The sequence below is a fragment of the Strongylocentrotus purpuratus genome, unplaced genomic scaffold (assembly GCF_000002235.5).
Source record: "Strongylocentrotus purpuratus isolate Spur 01 unplaced genomic scaffold, Spur_5.0 spur5_contig_850, whole genome shotgun sequence".
In the NCBI taxonomy this organism is placed as follows: Eukaryota; Metazoa; Echinodermata; class Echinoidea; order Camarodonta; family Strongylocentrotidae; genus Strongylocentrotus; species Strongylocentrotus purpuratus.
In genome coordinates, this window is record NW_022145558.1 from 2488140 (window position 1) to 2503235 (window position 15096).

The following is a 15096-nucleotide window of genomic DNA, read 5'->3' on the forward strand; positions in this document are numbered from 1 at the left end:
TCAAATAAGACATGAAATCATATCTGCAAATCAAAATCTATCAAAATATGAAAACAAATTGGGGTTCACCTTGCATTCTAAAGAGCTACAATGGATTTTGTATAGGCATGTTTTTGCCCATATATGATATGTATTACAAAAGCTCGCGCGCACGGTAACTTATGTTAAACGGTCGATCATTCCGCTATTAATAGTCATAAAGAGACAAACATGGTATCAATTTGTTTGTAAAAATATGTGAAATATTATGAAAGAAAAAAAAATGGCGATTCTATGTTGTGTAATAGTTTTACGCGCGAAAACGCGCGCGCATGCTCGTGTGCGCGATTTTTTATAAAATGCTTAGAATGGCCTAAAACGTATGCAAAATGATTTTGAGACGATTTTGAGCATTTTAAAATTTTGCGCGCGCATTGACGCGCGGACGTACGCGCACGCGCGCGTTATTTGACCTGAAATTAACCGGACGGTTATTGAACTTGATCATGATAAATATGAATGAGAAATAGCTTTTGGTTATGAAGATATGATCATGAGTTGATTTTCGTAAAGTTTTACAAAATGGCGCCTAGATGACGTCATCAGTAAAGGTCAATGTTGAAAACGTTATTGTGCTTTTTACATATGCCTTTACATATGTGTGCCAAATTTCAAGGATTTTGATCGAGCCATTTTCGTGTTATCTTGTTCACAAAAAAGTGGTTAGAAATAAGAAAAATATTTAACTAGATTTGTAATACTTGTTTGGAACAAGTATAGGTGGGCTGATCCAACAAAAAATTGAGACAAAATAAAGGGTACATTTGAGATAGCTTTTTGTCTCATCTACAACATACTCGAAGTTCAGCGTAAACGAAGCTAAAACGACGTAGATATTGCTCGCGAAAGACGGGAATGTAGAATAGAGTTTTGAGAAAAAGTCATATCCCATAGAGAATACATGCAAAATGTAAAAAATTTACATGCCTCCTTTAATCGCAAAAATACGCCATGCCTTTGTCAAAATGAAAAATAATAGCAATTGCCTTTGTAGAGAATTGTCTCAGCTAGAACATATCAAAATTTGGAAGAAAATCAATCAATATTTACAGAGATACAATCAATTTTCCATAAATATGCTGACGTCATAATATGCAAATTGGAATTTTGAGTTCGGAGGCCATTGTGATGACGTCATGAGTTAATTGAGGGTCGAATGAGACATGAAACAATATCTCCGAATCATACTCTATTAAAATATGAAAACAAATTGGGGTCACCTTGCTTCCTAAAGAGCTACAATGGATTTTGTATAGGCATGTTTTTGCCCATATTTGCTATGTATTACAAGAGCTCGCGCGCACGGAAATTTTTGTTAAACGGTCGATCAATCCGTTATTAATAGTCATAAAGAGACAAACGTGGTATCAATTTGTTTGTAAATATATGTGGTATATTATGAAAGAAAAAAAAAAGCAATTCAATGTTGTGCAAAAGTTTTACGCGCGAAAACGCGCGCGCATGCTCGTACGCGCGATTTTTTATAAAATGCTTAGAATGGCCTAAAACGTATGCAAAATGATTTTCAGACGATTTTGAGCATTTCAAAATTTTGCGCGCGCATTGACGCGCGGACGTACGCGCAGGCGCGCGTTATTTGACCTTTTATTGACCGGACGGATATTGACCTTGATCATGATAAATATGAACGAGAAATACCTTTTGGTTATGAAGATATGATCATGAGTTGATTTTCGTAAAATTTTACAAAATGGCGCCTAGATGACGTCATCAGTGAAGGTCAATGTTGAAAACGTTATTGTGCTTTGTACATATGTCTATACATATGTGTGCCAAATTTCTAGGCATTTGATTGAGCCATTTCCAAGTTATCTTGTTCACAAAAAAGTGGTTAGAAATAAGAAAAATATATAATAAAGGCAATTCTAACGAAATTATAAGGTGGTCTGTACGTTATACAGCCCACCTGATAATAAATAAATAAAGGCAATTCTAACGAAATTATAAGGTGGTCTGTACGATATACAGCCCACCTGATAATAACTAGACTTTAATTCGTCACTTTGACGAATTAGGTGATACGTATGCTCATGTGTAACATAATGAAGAACGCGATTTCACGATTTCATATTTCGTTTACTACTCCCATTATGGTCTATCCATGAGTCAAGTTTCAACTGTAGGGCAAGAGGGAGACAGACCAAGAGAATAAGGGGGACGCAAGGCAAGAGAGAGAGAGAGAGGGAGAGGGTGAAAGAGAAGAGAGATAGATGCAGAGACAGACCAAAAAAGGAGAGGGGCAGAACATGAGAGGAGAAGTAAAGAGCAAGAGAGAGGAGAGAGAGATGCAATTGAGAACAATGCCTTCCAGATGACCATGATTGAAAGTGGTATAGCGCCCCCTTCAGGTATCCGATTGAGGATTGTTATATATGATAATTGACATGTCACCTATGATTGAATTTTTGACTATGATAACGTCATGATAATGTTAAATAGTCTACATAAATCTCGTGGAAACTTGTCTCAGCTACAACATACTCAAAAATCAACAAAATCCAAGCAGAAATATCGGCGATATTGCTCAAAACACAGGAATGTAGAATCCAGATTTGAGAAAAAGTCATCTCCCATAGGGATTAAACGCAAAAAGTAATGGATTAAGTGAAAAATAGGGTAATAATAAAGAAAATAGGGTTGTTTATTACATTATTTGCGATTCTACTTGTTTTAATACTCAAAGGAGATGGTACAGTGAAAGGTCAAAAAATAAAGTGAAGACACATATTGTTGGAGACACCCGGACTCGAACCATGGATCTCGAGGATGGAAGTCAAGTGCGTTACCGATATACCAAAACATTTCCCATAGCGATTACACGTAAACGGGAAATGGAATTCTCAAATCCTACTTTGCAAGTGAAATATGAGCATAATCCCGGCATCTGATCGAAAAATGAAAGGCACACGTGTGATAGATTATTGTCTCAGCTACAACATATACGAAGCTCAGCAAAAACTAAGCTAAGACAACGGAGATTTTTGCTCGCGAAAGACAGGAGTGTAGAATCCAGTTTTGAGAAAAAGTCATGTCCCATAGAGAATACACGCAAAATGTAAAAAATTGACATGCCTCCTTTAATCGCAAAAATACGCCATGATTCCTTTGTCAAAATGAAAAATTGTGGACACTGCATTTGTCGACAATTGTCTCAGCTAGAACATATCAAAATTTGAAACAAAATCAATCAATATTTAAAGAGATACAATCAGTTTTCCAAAAATATGCTTACATCATAATGTGCAAATTAAAATTTTGAGTTCGGAGGCCATTATGATGACGTCATGATTTAATTGAGGGTCAAATGAGACATGAAATCATATCTCCGACTCATAATCTATCTAAATATGAAAAAAATATTGGGAGTTCCTATCTATTCTGAAGAGTTACAATGAATTTTGTATAGGCATGATTTTGCCCATGTATTGTGGATAAAGATAACGCAGATCCGCGCGCGCTGTCAACTTTGGCGGACGCTCATTGCGTTATTAAAAGATGAACAAGTTATCAAAATGCTTGGAAAAATGTGCCAAATATAATGATAAAGAAAATTCGGCGATTCTATGTTGCAAAATGCTAGTACGCGCAAAAAAAAAGCGCGCATGTGCGTGAGCGCGATTTTTTATCAAATGCTCTATATGGCCTGAAACGTATGCAAAAAAAATTTGGGATGATTAAGAGCATTTTAAATTTTTGCGCGCGCGTAAACGCGCGGACGAGCGCGCACGCGCGCATTTAGGCACGTTTATTGAGCTGAAATTGACCGGACGGATATTGATCTTAATCGTGATAATTATGAATGAGAAATACTTTTCCGTTATGAAGATATGATCATTAGTTGATTTTCACAAAATGGCGCCTGAATGACGTCACGATGACTTTGAGTCTTTGAAAAGTCACGCAGTTCTAAGTTAGACTAAGATCTATCATCATTGAAAGATTCATAACAATGGCTTCATTCAGTCTTGAGATATCCTGCGAACAAATTCGAGGAAAAATAATAATAAATAAATAAACTAGACTTTAATTCGTCACTTTGACGAATTAGGTGATACGTCCTATTTTGTTATCATGAAATGTGCCGATGATGATCTAATGATAATGAACATAAATACGATAAAGACCATGATTAAGAGTGGTATAGCTCCCCCTTCAGGTATTCGATAGAGATTTGTAGAATCAGGATTTCAGAAAAAGTCGCCTAACACGCTAACTAAGAAAATTCTGACATGTCACCTTTAATTGAAATTTTCACAATGATGATGTCATCGAAATGATAAATGATGTACGTCAATATTGTAGATAATTTATTAGCTACACCGTATCAGAATTTGGGAGAACATAGAGTACAAATAAGCTAGATAGTGCTCAAAGATCAATGTCATGAAGATTCATGATGTGAACGAAATTCACCTTCCTTAGGCTTAACACGCAAATAAAGAAAATTCTGAAATGTGGCCTTTAATTGAATTTTGTACTATAATGACGTCAATGAAATAAAAAGCAGTGTGTATTGATCTTGTAGGCAATTTCCTAAGCTACAAGATACCGCAATTTGGAAGAAAATCAGTCAATATTATGAGAAATACACTAAATTTTCAAAAAATATAATGACGTCATAATATGCAATTTTGTATTTTGACTTCAAAGGCCATTATGATGACGTCAAGATGTATTTAATGGCCAAATAAGCTATGAAATCATATCTCCGACTCATACTCTATCAAAATATCAAAAAAACTCGGCATTCCTTGTTCATCCCAATGGACGTTTTAAAGGCATGTTTTTGCCCATATATACTGTGTAATACATGAGCTCGCACACAAGGATATTTATCTTGAACGGACGCTCATTCCGTTATTAATAGTGATAAAGGGATGAACATGGTATCAAAATGTTCGGGAAAATGTGCCAAACATGATGACAGAGAAAATTTGGCGATTATATGTTGCAAAATGCCAGAACGCGCAAAAAACGCGCGCGCATGCGCGTTTGAGTGATTTTTTGTCAAATGCTCCATATGGCTTGAAACGTGTGCAAAAAAAATTGGAAATGATTTGGAGCATTTTAAATTTTTGCGCGCACGTAAACGCGCGCACAAACGCGTACGCGCGGATTTGCGCACGTTTTTTTATCTGAAATTGACCGGAAGGATATTGATCTTATTCATGATAAATATGAATGAGAAATTACTTTCCGTTATGAAGATATGATCATAAGTTGATTTTTACAAAATGGCGCCTGGATGACGTCACGATAACTTTGAGTCTTTGAAAAGTCATGCAGTTCTAAGTTGGACTAAGATCTATCATCATTGAAAGTTTCATGATAATGGTTTTTGCCATTCTTGAGATATCCTGCGAACAACATTGAGGAAGAATAATACTAATTTCTTCTATACAGACACAAAATAAATACTAGACTTTAATTCGTCACTTAGACGAATTAGGTGATACGTATGATAATGGTTTACATAACGAATAATGCATTACACGATATATTATTTTGTAAAATGCTTCTCCAATTCATATGCTTCTCCCATTATGATCTAGTCATATGTCAAGATTAAATTGTGTCTCCTTGATCATCATGGATCTAGGGAAGATAGACTGAAACAATATATGACCTTTGACCCTGTGCAGTAACCAGTTACACATTTGACTCTAATTTACATCATGAAGAACACCTTTTGACGATTTTTATCTTATTCAAAGAAATGAAAATGTAACTGATAAATGATTATCATCATTATGATAATGATGATCATGATGATCATGATCATGATCATGAGCGCGATCATGACATCTTATTGAAAAAATGAGGGTTGATTTAGATAGCATATAGTCTCAGCTACAACATACTCAAAAATCAACAAAATCCAAGCGGAAATAACGGCGATATTGCTCGCAAAAGACAGGAATGTAGACTCCAGATTTTAGAAAAAGTCATCTCCCATAGTAGACTGTGGGCTGACACCTGAAAATCACCCGTTTCGTGACCCATCATTTAGCACCACACTTTGTCAGCTGTAATATTTTCTTAAAAATAAGCAAATACATCTGAAACCACTTGCCAATCCCAACTCTTACAAAATAACATGAAAATGAATAAAAACTATCCATGATTAGTGTATATGAATATTAGTGAACAGCATGCATATGGACCCTACACACACACAGCAAGCCCATGTACATATGCATGCATATGTTGTGTTGTGTGTACGTGTGTGTAGCTTCTCTATGTATGGGAAGTAGACAGTCCAGTATACAGTGCATGCAAACTGAGCAGGCTCGTACAATGATTCAGGTTGGTTGTCCTACATAAATATTGTATGTGTGCTGTAGCCTAGCATGTAAACAACATGGACAAGGATGGATGTGAAGGCTTCTCAATCAATATCTGCTACCAAAAAGGCCTTTTGTTGTATGCATTTATGTTCTGATCAAGATGGAAAAGTCATAGTTTTTCAGTCTAGAGGATGGTCCAAGTTTCTGAACTGTTGCCTTCGCTGGATCAAGATTTCTGGTTCAAGAGAAGCTGATATTGCAAGAAAGACTGCCAATCAATTGAGCATAGACCTTAATAGCCCAAATGTTGAAGATACACCTCTACCAAAAGACTGCTACGCTGGTTATCATCTTGGGTGCTACCAGACTTTTTGTCATGTCGGAAAGATTCAGAGGGCAGAGTCAAGAAAGAGGAAATGTGATGAAAGTGAAGGTAAGTCATACTCCAGTCCAGACTTAACTGTTAATAAGAAGAGTGTGCATGGATGTAGAACCAGAACAAAGGTCGAAAAAAGTTTGCATGATCCATGACTTGAGTTGACTGACAACAGCTCAGAATCATTCAGATCTGAACAGGGTGGCAGTGCAGTGATGCATGTGCATTAGCTTTAGAGTAACCCTTACATGCATATGATAATATTTGCAAGACTTTGCAGTGTTTATGTTTATCTTTCTGATAACGCGGCTGCTGTACTACGTACTACTACTAGAGCTACACTTGACTATTTATTTAGATATACCGTGCACGTAATGTTGCTCGTTAGATGATCGATGCATGACTGAGTACCGTACCTCAATGTACAATGAAACTGACTTAAATTGTTGAAAAGTACTTTAGTATGCAGAATTTTTAAATATTAAATGGTGTATTCTTAAATAATTAGGCAAACATGAAGTAGATCTACATGTACATTGTTTGGAGGCTAGATCAAAACCTGGTTTTCTATGAACTACATTTATCTCGGTCCAAGGTAGGCCTACTGTATGCATTTCTTGAAAAAATGTTATACTGGTGATACATTTTAGGACCTGATTACTCTTCTTGTTATGAGTATATGAAATGTAGAAATTAAATATTCTCATATATGATCCTAGAAATCTACCACATGCTACATTGTAGCTACCTAAAGGCTGAACTTGTACCAATTTTGGTTTAATTTTTCTTTTTTTCAGATGCTGATGTTGAATCTTCAACAGAAGACATCGATGTCCCATCGACATCTGCTCCACCCAGGAAGCTTCTACGCTCCAGTGTGTCCCCAACAAAGTCTCGCAATGTCCTTCCTAAAGAGTGCATCATCTGTAGGAAAATGCGATGGCTCACTGACAGGATTAGTAGTAAGAGGTATCCTATCCCACTGGTTATGTGTGAGCGGATAAATGCAGCAAATTTTCTGCAAGCAGCTGAAAAACGGAAACATTCACGCATATTAACCCAGATACGTGGGAAGGACATGGTTGCTGTTGAAGTCCGGTATCACAAACTTTGTTACCGTGAGTTTGTGAGATGCGTCTCTAAAGAAGATCAGCTTGACACGGATGCAGAAAGTATGCACTTGTATAGTGCATCATTCAGTGAACTCGCTTCAATTGTTCAAAAGAGAATTGTTCAAGGCAAGGAACTCCTTCGTCTGACAACTTTGAAACAGATGTTCATTAAGATTGCAAAAAGAGTAGAGGGAGTAGATGTATCTGGGTACAAAACATCAAGACTCAAAAAGCTGCTTAAAGATGCATTCCCTGAGCTTCTCTTTGTGTCACCACGGAAGAAGAATGAGAGCGACATTGTTATGACATCGGAGATGGAGGCAGAAGCCTTAGCAGAACAGGCAGTTCAAGACCAGTCCACCAGCACAAGTGAAGACTCGCAATCATCATGTGATGACGAACCCAAACAGATTTCTACTGACGCCCAACATGGGCAGCTTCGTACACTTTTCCATGCATCACAGGTTAGAAAAACTACTGGTAGTCACTTTGTATTTTTTGTGAACACTTTATTTTCTGTAAAGCATGATTTTATATTTGCAGGTGCTGAGGTGCAAATGAATAAGATGTACGTACAGGTTTTAGGTGCAACATTTTAAGGAGGAAAACAAGATTCCAAACACATGAGCATTTTTTTAAGGAACTGAACATATGATTTTGATGTTGTTCAATAACATAGATTTTTACATTTCAATATTTTTTCATAAATAATAAGTTTTTATGGAACTTTTAACCAAATGTGGACAAAATATTCTACAATACTACGAGTACATGTATATGTATTATACTATAGAAAATAAGCATTTGATTTTGGGGCATCAATTAGAAGGAAAAAAAACATGTTAGTGAGTTTATGATTACCCCTTACAATTACTCTTAACTGTGTCTGGTTTGAAACACAGAGTTATTGCATTAACATGTACATGTATGTATTTGAACTGTTTTTTTTTAATAATTAGGCAGTCAGAGCACAGTAAAACTGAAGCCAAATATACATGTTTTTTTTTTTTTTTTTAATTTGGAGATTTTTTTATTCATGAACAAATTTACATGTAGCATGCCCTTCCTAACAAATTGCTAAATGTTTTTTTTTCTCCTTCTCCCTGTGCTTTTTTATTTAGATCCTCAAGGAGAGCATTCAGTCTGCATGTACCAAGCATCGAGAGCAAGTCAAGTGGCCTCCAGTTGCAAGTGACCTTTCTCTCCAGTCTGCCGAGGAAGCAACTCCAAGCATGTTATTCAACTTCTTGTCCTGGGTTGTAGATGCATCAGAAGATTTAGAACTGTCAGGTTTTGTAAGAACAGGTGTAGATGAAAAGAGAAAGTTACTATCTATTTGTCAAGATGTAATGTATATGAATTGTAAGGGTAAAGTAATCTTTCCTAAACACTCATCACTAGCCATGACAGTTAGACACATGACAGGGTCAGCAAAGCTGATTGGCATTCTGAATGGCCTCGGACATTGCACGTCACATTCGATGGTCTTAGAGCATGACACTGCCCTTGCCACAAAGCAGCTTTCAAGAGGAGATGAAGTTTTGCCAGAAGGTGTGACACCAAAGTTCACCACGCTAGTCTGGGACAACATTGATTTCTCAGAAGAGACCATATCAGGAAAGGGAACAACGCATTCCACTAATGGTATTCTGATCCAGAGTGGAAAACCTGAGGTAGTGAATGACCAACGCCCATCTGTCCCAAGATCCCATAAACGGTCAATTACTGCCCCTGCTTCATCCCTTGTATCATACTTTGGTTCAGGGAAGAAGGGTCCAGCACCGTTCGGGCAAGACCTGGACATAACAGAAAACCGTAGAGAATCATATCTGCTGTCGGCAAAGAAGAAGGAACTAGCGTTCCGCCTATCTCGCATTCAAGGACAAAGAGGTTCTTTACTCCCAAGCTGGACTGGATATAACACACAGTTGGACCAAGCAAAGCCAAAAATATCCAGTGTATACTATCTTCCAGCCATTGATGCCTCGCCCACTCTAATGGACACGATCAATACAATTCTAGTGAAGAGCGTAAAGATATGCACCCTCCTTCAGCAAGAGTCCATCGTCATTGTCTGTGATCAGGCCATTTACAGTAAGGCCCAGCAAATACGCTGGAAAGATGACCACCTCATGGCTAGAACTGTCATCAGAATGGGAGAGTTTCACACAAGCATGAATTTCCTTGCAAGTCTTGGGAAACGTTTCAGAGATGCTGGACTACAAGACATAATCATTGAGAGTGGACTTGTTGCTGAAGGTTCTGCAAATGGAGTTCTTTGTGGGCGTCAGTATAACAGGAGCATAAGGATGCACAAAATCGTTAGCGAAGCGATGGAACACTTGCGTTGGCAGGCATTCATCAAATCCCATGATGGTGATGAAGAACAAGAGGAAGCATCCAACACTGTGGAAAAGCTGCAAGCTACTTTCCCATCACTCCTCCACAAGCAACTTGTGAATGATGAAGAGTTTGGCAGCTTACAAGCAAGGTACGAAAAGTTTGTAGTGGAAAAATCTTCTTCGCCAACATTTGCCTTCTGGTCCTCCTATATAGACATGGTAGAGCACCTGCTTCTCTTCATCAGAGCAACAAAAGAAGGAAATTGGTTGTTGCACTTGTCTTCTGTGAGAGGACTGCTTCCATGGTTTTTCGCATATGACCACATCAATTACTCGAGATATCTACCAGCCTATTGGATGGAAATGAAGCAACTCCCCGAGACTCATCCATCTGTTCACAATGCATTCCTCGAAGGCCAGTTTGCTGTCGTTCGCCAAGACAGGCATGGATTTGCTGGGATTCCTGGGGACCAGACAATCGAGCAAACAATCAACAGAGACACGAAGACTCAGGGAGGAGTAATAGGGTTTAGTAACTCCAGAGGTTCCTACCACAGATGGGTATTGTCTCATCATATTAGAGCAGCCATACAGCACCAGTGTGCAAGCATGGCTGGGAAGAGTGATTCGTCAGCCGCAGTCAAAGATCTCCAGCAGCACCGTATCAAGAAAGATAACGAGGACATTCAAGCTGTCTGTGATACGATTGAGAAAATGGTAAACCCATTTGAGGAAACCAGTGACTGTTTGTTACATATATCATCCGGCATTGTTGCTACAGAAGAGGTTAAGAATGACTTGCTACTTGCCCATAGCCGCGGTCAATGTGAAACCGAAGAATATCTTCAAGAGAGACTTCAGTCAGGGACCAAAGACCTGTTCATCACAATCAAACAGAAAAAACTCAAAACCTTCACAACAATGAAGAAGAAGGAAGCATCAAAAAAGCTATGTAAACAGGGAAAAACATCTGCCGATAAGAGTATGTTGGCCAAACTGCTTATTGCTTCCCGGAGTCGAGACATTGACATCCAAGATCTGATGAGGTACACACTAACAACTTATCCTTTGGCCTTGGGAACAGACGAAGGGAACTTGGTTAAAACCAACAAAGCCAGTTTGCTTCGACATTTTGAAGGAAAAAGTGTTTCAGGTTCAGATGAACCAGTTATCCCAAAAGGAACAGTTTGGGTGGTTGATGGAATGGCCCTCATTCAAGAAATGGGTGGTCGCATTTCGTCATTAATGACCTTTGGGAATCTTGCTGACTGTATCCTCAAAAAGCTCATAGGATTGGCTAATAATTTGTACTCCAACTCGATCCACTTTGTAACTGATCGATACCCGTCCATTTCAATAAAAGGTGGAGAGCGAGGCAAACGAGCAGCCGGAGGAACAGAGAGGATAAAGATCTACAGCAAAGACCAGCCTATCCCTCTTCAGTGGACGAAATACATCGCATGTGGTGCAAACAAGGAGGAATTAGTGGAGTTCTTGTTCAACACATGGAGACAAACCAGTCCAGATGAGTTTAAGAATGTGGAAGTATTTCTAGCTCATGGAACCACATGCCATTCTCTCTGCCCTCAGAATGGGGAATTAGTCGTTTGTGATATACCAGACCTCCACGCAGACCACGAAGAAGCAGATACTCGGTTACTTCTTCACTGTGCGTATGCATCGCAAAGACAGGCTTCCTCAGAAGATGAGACACAAAAGGCAGTCATTATAAGGAGCCCTGATACTGATGTCTTCATCATTGCCCTTGCTTTGGTTGGAAACATTCAAAGTCGTGTTCTCTTTCACACTGGACGAGGAACTCAGGCTCGAACTATAGATTTGACATCACTCTCAGAGGATTTAGGTACTGATGTTACCAATGCCTTAATAGGGCTTCACTGTTTTACAGGGTGCGACTCTGTAAGTGCATTCTATGGCAAAGGTAAAATCAAAGCTCTTAAGTTAATGTTGGAGGAGAGGAGATTTGTACAGGTATTTGGTGAAGTAGGACAACATTTTGAATTGTCTGGAAACCTGAATGAGAAACTAGAAGAATTTGTCTGTGCTCTGTATGGACGCAAGGAAGAAAAAAGTATCAATCTAGTGCGGTACAATATGTTCAGGTTAGAATGCAAGTTTGAACATTCACTTCCCCCTAATCAGGACTCATTGCATGAGCATGCTAAGCGAGCCAACTACCAGGCTGCTATTCACAGGCGAGCCACAAACAAGTTAATAAATGCCCCGAATCCAACATGTTGTGGTTGGGCAATGGAAAAGGGTGACCTTGTCATCAAATGGGGAAACCTTCCTCCTGCACCAGGAAACTTTCTTGGGCAGTTGAAGTGCAAGTGCAAAAAGAGTCATTGTAGTACAAGACAGTGTGAATGTCGTAAAAATAAGATACCGTGCACTGATATGTGCAATTGTGAAAGATGTGAAAATCAAGTTGCTAACACTGCTGAAGAGCAAGAAGAAGAAGAGGAAGAAGAAGATGAAGATAATGAAGACTCTGATTTTGAGTAAGAAGGAAGGGTGTCATTGTTGAAAAACAATCCAGTGAATAAGTTCATTTAGTTTAATATTTCGACACCTTGTAAATTACTTGTTGGTACATGTATGTTGTATTAATAGTATTTATTATTCATATTGCTTTTGTGTTGCAATTTGATGCTCCACAGCTGCAAATGGGATTAGAAGTTGAAATAATAATACATTTGTTAAAATAGCATATGTTCCACATATCATTTTCATCATGTGAAATTATTTTCTTGTGAATTATTCCAAAGGTTAAATGGTAGAAGAAATGGGGGACTCAGATGATATGTTGTGTCATTGAAAAGGATGCAGCAAAGGATTTTATTAAGTTTCATAAAACTTAATAATGCGTTTATATTGACAAGAAGTGTTGGGTGATCAATACATTTTGATGCTGCATAGCCGGGGAAAAGTAATAGCATGGGCTACTAGTATCCGATTTGGAAAGCATGTATCATTTGCTGTATGGTATTTGTGTGTCCCTGATTTATTCTTGTGAATTTTTCAGATTTTGTTTCTCCATAACTTATTTTCATGCATCCTCATTGAATACCAACCTACTTTTGAAGCATATTTTTACAAATGACTATGAAATGATTTCACTTAAATGCTCTTACTGCGTTACATTACAGATTGGTGTGTAAATGATTGTTATACATGTACACTTCAACTAAAATGAACTCAAAAGTATGAGAAATTCCTGTTTATACAATAACTGCAGTTACGTTGTAGGATGTATTGCAGTATTTTAAAGATACGAATGGGGATTGATTAAATGTTGTTGCTCATGTGTAAAACTCCATTATATAACACAGTGAGACATTCACTTGTAATTTGTGTAGCATTGTATTGAAATTATTTGTCCCCTCTAGATGAAATGGGAAATTTTGCAAGAATGTGAATACGAAAACCCAAAGCAAAGAACAAATATTGTATTATGCTTATTATAACTTGAAATGTAAGTACATACAGTGTTCACTTTATGTCTGAGAGGAAAGTCAATACATGTATTTCTTATTTTTCTTTATTAATCACCTGGAGGAAGTGTTAAATGATCAGATAGTGACAACCGTTCCTAAATGTAGGAGGGCACCAACTGGTGGTATGAATTGGACCTGTGCAAGATGGGTCTTAATAAGAATGTCCAGTATGCTTTTTGATACTAGTACATGTTAACTTATCTATGTATAGGACTTGTTTACACGTATGTCCTCAATCCAGCTACTGTATACAACATGAACACATACTTTTTATGCTAAGATCTGTATATTTCAGAAAAGTTTTTTTGTCAACATTTATGTAAATATCCTCACTTACATGTACAAGTGATTATTAGTGTTTTCACTTGTCAATATGAGTATCTGGTTTGTGAGGTGTTTTTTTTTTTCTTCTTCACTAAGTATGCTAAGCATTACAAGTACCGGTATGGAAATTGAAATGCAGTGAACAGTGCAGAGTGCCAAACAGACATCCGTAAAAGACATGTTATCACTTCTCTCAACCTTTTTGTGGGGGGTGGAATATTTTTAACCATTTAAAGTTTATCATCTTTGCTCTTTGCCAAAGATTTTTTTCTCTCTGTTGAACAATCGATGGGACACCAAAACAAGCAAATATGAATCATCATTGTCAAGTATATTACATGTAGCACTGACATAAAATGAAATTATTTTGTTTGTAAAAGAAATTTGAAAGCATGCTTCAAACTCATAAGTCTTGTGAGAATTAAAAATGCCAAATGAATGTGTAAACAAATCAAAGTTTAGTGTATCAATTCTTTTATAGGGTGTAATATACAAGAAAGTTGCTAGTGTTTGTGAGTGTTTAGTTTTTTTGTTTTTTTGTCTGTTTGTTTGTTTGAGTGAATGTGTGAGCGATAGGGTGTGAAGATGTGTGCGAATTAGTGTAGTATTCCCAGACATATACATGTACTGACTCGCAATGCCAATATTAATAGAAGAAAGTTGCTGGTGTTTGTGGATGTGTTTTGTTTGTTTTTGTTTGTTTGTTTGTTTGATTGTTGAGTGAATGTGTTGACAAGATAAATTGGATTACTTTGAAAAAACAGTGTCATTACACAAAAAATTAAACTTTCCCTCCTCTGTTTCATGCTGTGAAAACAAGTAGACAAATATATGCATAAATTTGCATATTTTAGCTTCATTATTTTAATACTTGTAATAAATACATAAGAACATCATTATTTCAAGGCTTACATTCTAAACTGCATTACTCTCTACTCAAATTATCTTTTTACATACAAGAATCATCTTATTCAACTTCAAAAACGTGTACAAAAGCCGAAATCACATTTTTTGCATAAATTAGCATAAATTACCAAATATCTCTTTTATTTGTAGTTTTTGGGGTTGGCAAGTGGA

General features: G+C 37.3%; 1 protein-coding gene across 1 annotated transcript; it reads left to right on the top strand.

Annotated features, from left to right (window-relative positions):
• The first annotated feature begins 6271 nt into the window (after positions 1-6271).
• Positions 6272-14475, top strand: LOC115927939. Its single transcript, XM_030994306.1, has 3 exons — positions 6272-6780; positions 7521-8299; positions 8957-14475. The coding sequence occupies exons 1-3, from the start codon at positions 6432-6434 to the stop codon at positions 12701-12703; spliced, it is 4875 nt and encodes a 1624-aa protein (XP_030850166.1). The 5' UTR covers positions 6272-6431; the 3' UTR covers positions 12704-14475.
• The last annotated feature ends 621 nt before the right edge of the window (positions 14476-15096 follow it).